The sequence below is a fragment of the Palaemon carinicauda genome, chromosome 26 (assembly GCF_036898095.1).
Source record: "Palaemon carinicauda isolate YSFRI2023 chromosome 26, ASM3689809v2, whole genome shotgun sequence".
In the NCBI taxonomy this organism is placed as follows: domain Eukaryota; kingdom Metazoa; phylum Arthropoda; class Malacostraca; order Decapoda; family Palaemonidae; genus Palaemon; species Palaemon carinicauda.
Window position 1 is genome coordinate 87,267,770 of NC_090750.1, and position 14,134 is coordinate 87,281,903.

The 14,134-nt window shown below is 35.4% G+C and overlaps 1 protein-coding gene across 1 annotated transcript in view; it reads left to right on the top strand.

Moving 5' to 3' along the window:
- LOC137619670 (cadherin-87A-like) overlaps window positions 1–14,134 on the top strand; it is an 84,235-nt gene that overhangs the window by 27,196 nt on the left and 42,905 nt on the right. Inside the window, exons 3-16 of the mRNA XM_068349917.1 lie at window positions 1,591–1,775; window positions 1,965–2,185; window positions 2,466–2,588; window positions 2,762–2,902; window positions 3,081–3,305; window positions 3,455–3,575; window positions 3,916–4,137; window positions 4,482–4,584; window positions 4,995–5,084; window positions 5,392–5,674; window positions 5,822–6,008; window positions 9,319–9,438; window positions 9,902–10,071; window positions 12,412–12,519. Coding sequence (XP_068206018.1) covers window positions 1,591–1,775; window positions 1,965–2,185; window positions 2,466–2,588; window positions 2,762–2,902; window positions 3,081–3,305; window positions 3,455–3,575; window positions 3,916–4,137; window positions 4,482–4,584; window positions 4,995–5,084; window positions 5,392–5,674; window positions 5,822–6,008; window positions 9,319–9,438; window positions 9,902–10,071; window positions 12,412–12,519 — 2,299 coding nt within the window. The remainder of the gene's footprint in view (window positions 1–1,590; window positions 1,776–1,964; window positions 2,186–2,465; window positions 2,589–2,761; window positions 2,903–3,080; window positions 3,306–3,454; window positions 3,576–3,915; window positions 4,138–4,481; window positions 4,585–4,994; window positions 5,085–5,391; window positions 5,675–5,821; window positions 6,009–9,318; window positions 9,439–9,901; window positions 10,072–12,411; window positions 12,520–14,134) is intronic.

A 14,134-nucleotide genomic window follows, 5' to 3' on the forward strand; every position in this document is an offset into this window, starting at 1 on the left:
ATATTCACTTTAATGTTGTTACTAACCTTAAAATATTTTATTTTTCCTTATTTCCTTTCCTCACTGGACTATTTTTCCTGTTGGAGCCCCTGGGCTTATGGCATCCTGCTTTTCCAACTAGGGTTGTAGCTTAGTATTTGATAATGATAATAATATATGAAGAGTATTAAATACGAAATTAGCTACATTAGATGGCCCTAGTCCTCAATTGATAAGATGCTGTAAAGTTTTGTATTTTTATTTTTATTATTACAAGCTAACCTGTAACAATTGGAAAAGAACGCTACAAGCCATTGAGCCCAATATGGAAAGGAGCTCCGTACAGGAAAAGAAACGAAGTAAAGAATAAACTTAACTAATAAGAATCCGTGGTAACTTATAATGGGATTTAAAAGCCATAAACTTATTTATGATAACTATATGTGGATGGCTACATTCAAAGAGAAGGACAATAGTAATGGTTCTGATAATGAAGATCAAAGATAAAGGAAAGGTTAAAGATTAGGGAAAACAACATTGGCTCTTCAATTAAGCTGTCAACAGACACACCATATGGAGAATACATGGCAAATGGACAGGAAAGTGTACTTGGGTTTACCTTTAAGCAAAAGAGCTTAAGTGGGTAGGTATGGAATGATTATACATGATAAAGTCGTGCAAGATTTTGGTTACATGGTCATACATCCCTTTTCAAATAGCCATTGTAACTATTCAGTTGGTATTTGGCTGCATGCTAAGGTTAAAAAGAGTCTTTTTAGCTAAAGTAAGCAGCTCTCTAAGAGAAGGATACTCTAAAATTAAACCAATGTTCTCTAGTCCATTGTACTGTACCACAACCTCTGTATCATGACCTTCCTTCTTTAATAGCTATCAAAATGTTTAAAACCATGAAAGAATTGAGGTCAGATTTAATGGTAGCCAACTACGGTATTTTAGTCATGGCTGAACTAGAAAGGTTTCTTTTATGGTCAAATCATATTCCTTTTTCAGCTTAACCCTTCGAGTACTATTGGACATAGTTTACATCTGCTATTTCTACTCCCTTCAGTGCCTTATGTTATAATTCACGTCCAGTAATTATCCCCTTTTTCTCTTACTATTTACATATGTGAATTTTTTTCAAAATATGTAACATTGTATGGCAAAGAAAAGGAAATCTGTTTAGCTATACAATAATAAATTTAATAACGTTTCATTTTATATAGTTTTTGTGCTAAGATGGTTTAAGTAGAATTAAAAAGGGGGGGGGGGGGCTGGGGTGTGAGTGCCAAATCATTTAGTGGGAGAGTTAATGCTCAAAGGGTTAAGCATTGACGGTTAGTTCTTCTTCCTGAAGTACTATTTTTCTTTTTTTTTTATGGTAGTTTTCGTCCTGAGACTTGATTCCCTTCATAAGTTTTAGGTTATTGATTGTATGCCCCAAAAAAGTTGCAATGTGCTAATATTGCTTGAGTAGTTAAAATCTTTTTTTACTATCAATGTACAGTCTTTATTTTGTTACTTCAAGGATTACTATTGGAGGAGCCTTTTGAATGGTCATGTAAAAATACACCATTTAGTTCTTTACATGAGATCTTTTTCTTGTAACAGGGAAGATACTCCAGTTGGATCATCTGTTTATACACTCAAGGGGAGTGATCCCGAGGGAACCGATGTCTCTTTCACAGTCTCTGGAGATCATTTGAGTGTGGATAGAAGCTCTGGTGTTGTTACTCTAGTTAAGCCTCTGGATAGAGAAACTACGCCTATGATTGAAGCTATCATTACTATAACAGGTAAGTTACTGTTATATTTAATGGTTTACTCTAACATTAGAATGCGTTTGTCTATAATGTATTATTTTACCATTTTATTTCTTGTTTTACTGTATAAATTTATGCTTTTAAGACCGGTCTTACATGTACCATAAGGTTCATAATACAGTACAGTACATGTATTTCACAAATGCAAATTCTGACTTTCAGATGAACGTGTGTATGGCAATGAACCAAACACTGTGCCATTGCGTCGTGAAATTCCCATCTTGGATGTCAATGATAACAGTCCCCAGTTTCATGACACCCCATACAGCCTTAGTGTCCTAGAATCTGCCTCACCAGGGGCAACTCTCTTTTCCCAGATGAGAATTACAGATGCTGATGGAGGCAGTAATGCAGAAGTCAAGTTAGAGTGTGTAAAAGAGGAGGTAAGACCTAAATATATCCCCTAGCTTGGTAGCATATCCAATCTGTCACCTAACATTTGTAATGAAAATGTTTGTTATTTTTGTAGTTTTATATTTTGTTAATTAGATAGAATCATTGAAGTCAATCAAATAAAAAGTCCAACGTAAATAGAAATGCTTGTGCCATTGTAAACTTGAAATGTTTAGAAAAAGCCATGTTTTTGCTGATCCCTGTTACCTTTTATGGTGTGAGTATCTTAGGCTATGGTGAATAGATGTAGTAAAATTCTTTTCCTTTTAGACTCCAAGTGCATGTACGAAGTTTGAGATTCGAGAAGCACGAGTTGAGGAGGGTGAATATGTAGGAATTGTATCCCTCAAGCAGCTCTTGGATTATGAAACAGAACGACAGTATACCATGGTTGTAAGTACAGTACCAGATTTTCTTTGGTTAAATGTCAGTTTTGATAATTCTTTTTCAAAATTTATTTTCATAGTATGATTCATACCTCTATACATGGTGATTTCCCTTAATTGTACTAATAGGTTGAGTAAAATATAAAAAGAAAAATTGTAATAACTTTTTCTTCCTTAAAGGTTAGAGCATCAGATGGAGGAACTGAAAAGAAGCAGAGTTCAACAGCAACTATAGTAATTGAAGTTAAAGATGTTCAGGATCAGCCTCCCATATTCCTTAATGCTCCTTATAGTGCAACAGTTAGAGAAGCTAGTCCTCCAGTAAGTATTATGAGCTGTTTTCATGCTTAAGTCCTTCAACGAAGTTTTGAAAACATATTACTATAGTGATTTATCTGGTTTTATTGTATTTGAACTAGTTATGTCTACCTAAAGAGTGAAAAAATCTAAGCCACACTTAATTTGAAACCATATACTGTACTTGTCTAATTTTTTAAAGGGTACATCAGTGTTGGAAGTCCATGCCAGAGATGGGGATCTAGGAGAACCACGTCCTTTGACTCTCACTTTAGAAGGTGATGACTCTGGATACTTTGTCTTATCCAATATGAAAGTTCAGCAGGATGGATCCTTAACTGCTACTCTGGCCACTTCTGAAGTAACTTTGGATAGAGAGGACCCTCTGATTCTTGACAATGGAGGCCTTTATACCTTCAGTGTTAGGGTATGTTGTATAAAAAAAAAATTATTTGTCAAGATGTTTTGCACACTGAAATTTTCTTGTTTAAAATTTTTGTGCAAATTTTTAAGGTACCTAAAAACACATTGGTTTTATAACATGGGCAATACACTATTTTATTTTATCATCTTCAGGCTCAAGAGAAGGGAGGTCAAGCAACTGTTTCTCAAGTAACAGTTGTGGTTACTGATGTTGATGATCAACGGCCAGTCTTCAGTGAGAATGAAATTCATGTCACTGTTCCAGAGGATATCGGTTAGTTTTTTGGGGGGTTATGAGTAAACATATTTCTTTGATTATAAAAGTATGAAATGAAGCTAAAATATTCCTTTTTAAACATGGCTCTCCTAATGATGTTAAGATCAAGCAGATAAGGCAATGCATATGAGGATTGCAGTTGTTGAGGAAATATATTTTCAATTCATGTCTATCTATCTTCTTTAGACATTGAGATTGATTTTTTTACATAATGATTTTAATATTTAGGTAAATTTCACTCCTTAATTCATCTACAGTAGTAATGCAAGCAGTTGGGACAAAGACTACTGGCAATAAAAAAAATCCCATGTGTGTTTCAACTCTCTTTTCTTTACAGCAAATGGAACACCTTTACCTGGCCTGAACCTAGTTGTCAGTGATGGAGACGTGGGAGAAAATGCCCGTTTCTCCCTTGAAATAGAGGACATATTTGGTTCTAAAGGTGTTTTTTCAATATTTCCTGAGAATGCAGTTGGAAGAACTCCTGTTATCATCAAAGTGGCTGATTCTTCAAGACTTGATTTTGAAAATCCTGATAATTCAAAGTTTCTTTTTAAAGGTTGGTGACTACTTTTGTATTCAGTGCACAATCATGAAAAATTTTTTCTATGTTTTGGTTTATGATTTGGTCCAAATTGTGATCATATACTCAGATGAAGTAGAGTATTATAACTAACTATATTTGCTGGTCTTTATTTGAAGAGTGCCTTGTACGAATTCAAAGATTTATTCTGTCTTGGACCAAAGGCTCAATTAGTTTAGGAGATGCATTGTTGCTAAAGCTGTTAATGGGGAATGGAGAATAATAATATATTTTCAGCAATTGTTATTTCCATTTAATGTACACGTATTTGAGTGTAGCGAGTAAATCTTGTGTAAAAAAGTTAATTCTCTTTTTTTTAGTGATTGCCAGTGAAGCAGGAGTACCAGTTTCTGCTGCTATTATCAATGTAACAATTGCTGATGCTAATGACAATTCACCAGTTTTTGAACAAGCTTCCTACAGGTACAGTATGGTATAATAAGAGTGTGTTGCAATTTTTTGTAGATTTTTTATCTGGCCTTGTATGTCATTCTTATGAGATTGCTATGCTTGAAATAATTTCTTGGGCTTTAATGATACTTATGGAAGGATTTACTTTAATGGCTATGTTTTTATAACATTATAATTCTAGTGTTGGAAATCAGTACTGAAGTAGTCAGAAGATTTGTTGCTAGTCCACTAATTTCAATCTACTGTATATACCTGTTTGCACATATTTAATTACTACTGTAGTATAGTAATTTATCGTGATTAAGGGACCTTAGAACTAGCCCTTTTTAATTGATTTTTCCTTGAATTGATGACTGATTTCTTTTGAATGGATAAGTTTTCCTAATCTAATTTAATTAACTTTTACGTATATTACTCCACAGGTATTCTGTTAGTGAAAGTGTCAACAGAGGTTTCCTTATTAATACCCTACTTGCCAATGATTCAGATTCTGGAGTATTTGGAGAACTAAGGTAAATTATTGTATGATTGTTGTTATTTATCTTCATTAAAAATCGTTCAAATTTTAAACATTTGAGTTGATTATTATGGCAGGTAATAGACAGCCTAATTTAGTTAGCTCAATAGTATTGTTAAATTGTTTAACAATACTGTATGGCAGGTAATGCAAGTATATTTGTTATGCTTAATAGAATGTTAATTTTAATAATTCATTATAGCTATAGTTTAACTTTAGAATCTTTTATTATCATATTAGTAGACTAATTATGACCTACTTAGCTCAAATCACTAAAATGTACCATACCACGTTTATTTAAGGTATACAATTAAAGGCTTTGGTGCTGAGAAGTTCCGTGTAGACGAAATTACTGGAGAGATCTTTGTCGCCAACTGTGGTCAGGAATTTTGTCTCGACTATGAACGTCAAAAGACATACTCCTTGACATATTCTGCCACTGATGGTGGTGGTAAGATCACATCTGTTAATATTTTCATAGATGTAATTGATGAAAATGATAATGCCCCTCAGTTCTCTCGACGTGAATACAGGAGAACTGTCGATGAAGGTGCAGCTGTTTTTGACCCACCACTGTTTATCAAGGTACAGTAAATGTTGTCAGAGACACTACTCAATAAGCAAAATACTTTGGTCCTGTTAGTTTTATTGAAAGTATTTAGTCTGAGAAACAGTCAGCTTCTTACCTGTTAATCTATCAAATCTGTCTTACAATGTGATGATAATCCTCAGGCAACAGATGATGATGGAGAAACTCAGGGTGGGGGGAAAGTCTTTTATTCTCTGCAAGATGGAAATACACCTGACGAAGCTTTCTTTATTGAGCCAGTTAGTGGTGAAATTACTATACAGAGACCACTGAGTTACATTGATACTCCTACATCTACTTACACCCTTACTGTTCGTGCCTCAGATGCAGGTAAGTTAGAAATATTATTGTCCTTTTGGGTAGGGGGTTAATTTCATGCTATCTAGCTCTTTTTATCTTTGTCATATCAAAATTTCTCTAAAAGATTCAAGATATTTACTGGCTACTCTCAGAAGCAAGAATCTGTGCTTGCATAAAGTCAGCCTAATCTGAATACTTTATGACTAGATTCACTAGATATTTTCATGTTATGTACAGTACTGTATTTCTTGTAGGCCTGAGTAAATTACATTGTCTATGAACCTCTCCTGATGTTCAGATTGCTTCTTCTCCAGAAGCTTGGCATTTAGACATTTACCCCTAATATTAAAAAGAAAAAAACTCCTTTTTTCTTTTCATCCAATAGACATGTCTCCAGTAAAAGTAATGAGACACACCAGCAGTTGATGGCAAGAAGCAAAGTGCCAGGGTCTCTGTTATTTCAGTTTCCCCGTTGTATTGGTTTGACGTACACCTTTTCCAGATTGTGATAAGATTTATTGTTTTTTAAGTTGTCATTCACTTGAATTTGTTAGCAATTACTGCTGCTGTGATTTGAATTACCATTGTGAGGAGTGACTGCCTCACTCTTTCTTCTTCCTCACGGGGAAAATATGTTTCAATTTGAGTGCTTATGAAACTTGCTTTTAGTATAAGGGGAAATATCAGAGATGACTAGGCTAGCTGTTTAATGGAAGATTAGGATGAACAAAACACTGAGCTATATCCCTTATTTGGTGAAATATACCCCTTTTAGATTTGACATAACCATATTGCTAAAAAAACTCCCTAATAAGTTGTTTAAGGTAGGTTCTGATGCTATCTTTTTCTCAAGTATTCAGAGAAACCTGCTTCCAAAACTGAATACCTTTCAGTTCTCCCTTTTCACTGTGAATAGATTTATTAATTTGTTATGTAAATTACACATAAGGGCTGGTAATTCTAATCTGCATAGACAACCAATGTCAAAATTGATTCATCCCAACCCATTGATGCGTTATCTAACCACCTGTAGACCTTCCATTGCATTATCAGAATCTAGGTTTTTTTGCAGCCCTCTAGATGCTCATTTATAGGTTCTAAAAGGCAATATACCACTATTTTGTATAAAAAATACTAGTATGTTCATTTTCAATTGTGCCAATCAAAAAATGTATCAGTAACTAGAACTAGCTAGAATAGTATAGTTGAAAAAATTTTAACTTGTCCTTTAGCTAAAAGCATAATGAACTGCTTTTAAAAGTATAGTTAAAATTTTTTAACTTGTCTTTTAGCTAAAAGTATAATGAACTGCTTTTAAGCTAGGCTTTGAGAGCAAAAGAAGATTTTGTCTCTTATTGCCTTTCTTCAGAAAAAAATAATTTCAAGACAGTCTGCCACAATTTCTTACACTTCCCCTTTGGAAATGATTGTGAACATTTCATCAGAGAATACTCTCTTTGTCCAGTAAGAACCGTGCAGAATTTTTTGGACAAACAATGAACATTACAGATAGTGTCCCTAACTTATTATGTGGGATGAAAATAACAAATTATCCTCAATCCAAAACTGCAATGTAATTTTTTGTTGAAAGTTCGTTCTCAGAAACTCACAAAGAATTGAATCCAAATTTTATAAAAGCCTCCAAGGGTAGCAGTATTAGTACACCTACATCTCTTTAATTTTTGCATAAATCTTTCTTTGGAAATAGTTTTAGTGGCTTCTCAGTGGCATACCATATTGGTGTTTCCTGAACATTATCTTGAAGAATTTTGGTTTTTCTTATCCATATTGCTCACCCTTGGTCCTTTAGTGTCTGCTGGGAATGTGGTCTTCTTTTTTTGAGTTCATTTAGTTTATAATTTTCTTATTTTCCAAATATTTCAAATAACTTCAGAGAAACAATCTGGAGTCCCATATTTCAAGAATGGTTTGTTACTGTTAATCTAGACCAGTTTAGTCTTGAATCTTATTTGTTTTATAATGTAGTTTAAGTCTATATCTTGGCCTATTCTTCCTTCACTGGCATCCCATCTCCACTCCATCAGTGTGGTAGTCAGCAATATGAACATGAGGGGAAGTTCATAGAAATAAACAAAATTTTAATAATAAAAATTTGTTGTTTCTGTACTTTCCTGATGCTCATATACATGCATACTTTCCTTCTCACTGACTTGTGATGTCAGGAGGATAAGGAATAGTTTGGCTTCAAAAGTGAAGTAAAAGAGAGGCCTTGGCACTTAGCTTCTTGCATGTCTCGTTTCTTTACTAGAAGCATGTATCTATTGAAAGGAAAGAAAATTTGAAATTTAAAAGAAAACTTTATGGGTAAATGTTAATAAACAGAACTTTTGGAGAAGTAATATGAACATCAGGTGACTACAGTGTAGAAATAATAGATTTTATTATTATACTGTAATTCCATTTTTACTGTTTTCATATATTTTTATTGCCTTTTGTCACAGAGTTTAGCGTTTTGGTTAATGTGAAACTTCAATGAAATTTTCTCTACTTCCCTTTAGATATCTCATTATTTACTTATTTCTGTTCTTTTAGGTGGTTGATAGATATAAAGAGTTTTGCCTTTTCATTTCAAGCTTATAGTGATACATGGTACATTAATAATGTTTAATGTTCAACGCTTGTATCTCTTTAACCTGTTAAGCGTACCCACTCCGGATGACACCACGGCACCACTGATATCGTACCATCATTCCATTCATTATCAAAGTATTCTAATGAGTTTTCTTTATCTTTAACCAAAAATTTCCCTCCAGGATCAGCAACAAAAGTAAAGGGATCCTTGTCCCTCTAACTCTTGTTTAGTCACTCGGTAAGGAAAACTTATCAACACTGTCTTTATCACTGGAAGATTCAGAACTAGAGTTTTCTTCATCTAAAGGTTTTTCCATATCTGAGACGTCATCTAATAATTATTCATTTTCTTCTGAAGAAATATGCCTCCTCTTTAGCGAGCTCATTGTAAATAAAAAGCAAAAGGTTGAATTATTGCGAAAAATGTTTGAATCGTAATGAAAAGATGACAAGTGCCCAACTATAAAACGTTGCCAGGAAGCCTATTACTTTCCATTTACAACCTACATGTGTTAAGAATGTTGCCAAATATGATAAGATACTCCTACATCTACTTTCTATATGAGTAAATGTATTACACCATTAAGAAGGTGTTGGCTTGAAACGTGCTTTTAAAGTCATAAACACAATATCACGTTGAAGGCAGTACTGAGTAGATTGCTGTAAGTGTAATATCACATGGGTGATACTTAACAGGTTAAGGTGGGAACGGTTCCTATTTTTTTAATTGTGATAATTCTTCATGTAGGTGAACCAAGGAAATACAGTGATGTGAGAGTTTTCATTACTGTTGGAAGAGATACAAACAGACCACCAAGATTCAAGCAACGAGACTACCAGGCAACTTTGAGAGAAGATGCCGAATCAGGTTAGGGATTTACTTGTCTAAACTACTTTTAAGAAAGTGCATTTAAAGAGTTAAGGATATGGAAGTTTATTCCTCTTTTAAAACTGTATTTGATATACAGTATGTATGATTGAAGCCTTATTTATTTTCACTTGTTTTCCTTATTTGTAAAATTGAAAAAAATTGTGTCGAGTAGTCTGGTAGTAGGAATTATTTTAAAATGCTATTTTCAAAATATCACCATGAATTCTTCATGGTCATTTGGAAGTTTGCCCAATTTCTTTCATCTTATATGAAATATTTTCATAATCCTTTTGCTTAAATATCAAAACAGTTTTGTGGTTAGGTTTGTGTTTGTGATGGTTTTAAAGAATTGAAGAATTTGTCTAGTGTATACAGATTAGTTTTTGAGTATAATATTGAGAAACATAATCATTTTGTTCTGTATCTTGTAGCTTTTAATCTTACTATTTCCTTTTATCAGGCACAACGGTTGTTGAAGTATCAGCTAATGACCCTGATGGTCCCAACGAAGATGTTAGATATATGTTAACAGGTGGGGCCCGAGACAACTTTGTTATGAATAGCACTTCAGGAGAAATCACGGTGGCTGAAGGAGCTAGTTTGGACCGTGATGTAACACCCAAATATCAAGTTAGTGATCCATGTTATTGAAGATTAAAGTATCTGTGACTTATTTAAATTTAATGTTTTATTACAGAAGTACAAACAACATACTTATATATGTTACTACTAAGAATAAAAGTAGTTGTTCCAGCACAAATAAAAAACTTTGTCCTTTACATGGGATAGATAATCTGTGAAGCTGGATTATAAGGTAATTAAACTTTTATAATGAAGTGTAAACAGGTGGCTGGTAGTTACCGGCCAGGAGCAGGAAAGCCCCACCCCACTGCTTGCTCACTGAGCTCTCATTTTGATATCAGGCGTCAGTAGGAACAGACGTTCTGCCATTGGCTGGACTTTCTTCCTTTTAACTACTTTTTCAGCATTTTTGTAATTGCTTGTTCGTCTATGGTTAAGCAAACTTGACTTTAAAAGTTTCTTTAACTTTTGAAATTAATAACTGTGACAGTTTTCTGCAGCTATCTAGCAGGGGAAGTGGGCCATCTTCTATCATTGTCGTCAGAGAAGGGATACTTCTATGGTCAGAGCATATCTAGCTCCTCTTGGTTGCGGCTGTCAAGGACTACTGCTCTGCTTTGATCTTGGTACTTTTTCTGAAGGGTATAGACCTTTCCTCCTTGTGGGTGTTATCTATGCTCATAAGAAGCTTTGAGCAATCTTGTCCACCTTGGAACTCAGCTCCCAAGAGTGGGAAATGACCCTCATTCTTAAGGCTCTGATGCGTACCCCGTTTGAGCTTTTGAGAAGGTCGTCAGACAGAGATCTTACTTTCAAGAGTGTCTTTCAGGTATCCCTAGTATTAGTGAAGATAGTAGGGGAGTTGCGTGGTCTCTCTTACTTGTTCACTCATGATCTCTTACTTGGTCACTCATGATGAGGGATGGAAGGAGGTCTTCTTTAGTATTTTGCCAAGCTTCATGGCTAAAACAAGGACCACTTTGGTGCATGACCCCAGGTTTGAGACTTTCTCCATTTCCCCTCTTCCTGAATTGTAAGATGGTGATAGAGAGGAAAAGCTTTTGTGTCCCTTGTAGGCTATGTGATGCTATCTGAATAGGACCTGACACCTGAGGCTTGAACGTCAGTCCCCTCTTCCTTAGTACTGGCAGGACCAAGAAAGTGATATCAAGGAACATGATTTTCTGGCTTCGTGAGACGATCTGCAAAGTGTGTTCCTCTACCACTTAGAGGATCAAGGTACCAGCTAAGATTAGGGTTCATGAAGTCACAGGTATAGGCCCCACTCTAGCTTTCAAGAGGTATATTGCAGTCATCCTGGTGCTGAAGGCTGGGATTTGGAAATGCTAGACTATCTTCACAGCCTTTTATCTACAGGAGTATAACCACAAGTCCCTTGACACTTTTGTGCATGGTTCTGTATTTCTCCTCAAGTACAGTAGTTGTGTAGCCATCCCAGCCCCCACATAGGACAGGAAAAGATCTTGCTTATGATAGCATATAGATTTAAGGCTGGAATGAAAGTTAGAATGGTGGACTATTTTCATTCTTTATTCTGCCCCCTTTCTGGGTGAAAAAGCAATCAAAGCATTACTCGCTGGATCCAACTTGATGCTGGTAAGATATTTATCTGAGCTCCATTCTTTAGAATCTAGAGGTATATCTCTTCCATCCTCCATAAACGAAGGGAGACTGGTGGAATTTATACTAACCCATTGATCATCCTATGCAAAGTATACTTTCTGGACTTATGTCCCCTTAGGGGTAAGGGATCCCTCCTTTCACCACGCACCAATCTTGTTGGACAATCCAGGCCCTATCAGTCTATTCATCCCAATGGTAAACAGATAGGTTGCTGGAGGTAGATTGATACTAACAGGAAAGAAAAAGAACCAACCATTTTCGGTTTTAGGGGGACTTCCAACTTGCTAAGAAGTGCGTCTCTCTATTTTAAAGGATGAAAGGTTTGTATAAAGGAACAAATGATAAATTTCAAAAGAAATTTGTATTTCTTAACCACTCCTCTCTTCTCACCTCAACCATCCCTCTCAATCCTGAGCTGAAGGTTAAAAGTGAAGGACTTCCAAGAGGTGGAGGGGAGGGGCTACTCGCCCATGGTCACCACCTGTCGTAAACTACCATGTTAACAAATTCTACAGATATCCCAGCTGAGTCCCTATTTTAAAGGACTCAGGTTTATATAGCTTGGGAAAATGCAAATTACTGTACTTCTACTATTAAATTTTGTCATATTATGTATCTTATTGGTTGCTGGTTCTCACTGCATATTTGATTTTCTGTTACCTTTTTTATGAAAGGATTCCCAAATAGTATTTATATATAAATTCTGGATTATTAAATACATTAAAATATTTTTGTGTTTTGCAGTTAATTGTCGCAGCAATAGACGGTGGTCTTCAAACACAACAGACTTCAACAACAACTGTGACTGTTGATATAGAGGATGTTAATAATAAACCTCCCAAGTTTAATCAGGTGAGTTTGCAATGGTCCCTCTTACGGGACGCAACTTGGCCCTATTAAAACAATGTTATTTTGGGGTTACTTCAAACTCCTACCACTTTTTTTTCTTGGTCGATTTTTTTTCATTTAAATCTAGTTGAAAGAGATTCTATGCTTTAAAAGTTGTACAGGACAGTACATTGTAAATTTTCTTGGCTTTTTTATTTTTTATATGTATTACTTTATCAATGTGTAGAAGTCACTTTTAAAGGTAACTATTTTTCATATGGAAATTTTTCATTTTTTCAAAAAGCGAATGTACAGATTGTAGGCTATAAGATTTCCTATCTTTTCGTGTTTGAATGACAACAATCCATCCATATTAAAAAAGTAGTTGCATTTTTCTCCAATAATTTAGTGTTTTTAGAAATCATGCTCCAAAGTTTTTTTTTTTTAGGGATTGGTTCAATGTACTTTCGTATGCATCAGTATGGGCTTTTAGTAGTAATTTTCCTCACCATTTAGGATCATAAGGACATAATCATTATATGTCATTGTTATTTTCTAAGCAGTGGTGAGCCCCTTCTCTCAAATCAAGAAAAATATATGCTACATGTACCAAATGCCCACGCATGAGTGATACATTGTTAGCATAATATATCCTTATCGTTTTTTCTATGCAAATTTTACAAAAAAAATCTATTTTCACTGCAAACTAGCATCATCCTGGGTATAATATTTCTGTGAAATGCTATTTTTCAATATTAAACTTACCCGATAATCATGTAGCTGTCAACTCCGTTGCCCGACAGAATTCTATGGAGGGATACGCCAGCTATCACAATACTAGAAGGGGGTGTACTTACCAGCGCCACCTGTGGCCAGGTACTATAGTACTTCTTGTTGACACCTCCTCAATTTTTCCTCTGTCGTGCTTCCGGCAAGACGTTCTGGGATACGCTTATGTTCTTGGAGTATTTTCACGACTTTGGTGAAGTATTTCTCTTTGATTACGGCTGTCGCTTTACTGGAAACCTTCTTATATTAGCTTAGATAGCTTTTATATAGTCCTGATTAACGGTTAACGATCTTTTGCTTGATTTTGAAACCCCACTTGGCTAACTCTTTGGATTCAAGATGTCTGACATTTCACAAGCCCCCACCCATAGACGATGTAGGTCTTGTAATAGGCGTATTCCGAAGGCCTCGGTAGATCCTCACACCGCTTGTTCTGACTGTAGGGACAGGCCCTGTCAGTTAGAAAATCGATGTGAGGAATGCGCCGGACTTTCGGAACTTGATTTTGTCTGTCTTTTGAAATATTCAACTAAGTTAGAGAGAGGCAGAGTTAGGAGGAGTTCTTCTCACTCTTCACTTTTTTCCTCACCTCATGATCCCCTACCTTTTCCTACCCCTGTAGTGGCTACCCCCGAACCTACTATTTGCCCTCAGCCTGATATGTCTGTTGTGTTGCGTGCTATTCAGGCCTTAGGCGATAAAGTAGAGTCAGTGGTTAGCGATCATAAGTCTCTTATGGCCGAAGTCAAGGAGCTTAAGGTCAAGAGTGCAGTGGGTGGTATTAGTGCCAGTGCTGTGACGAGTGCTAGTGTCAGTGCAGTGCCAAGTGCTAGTGTCAGTGTCAGTGTGG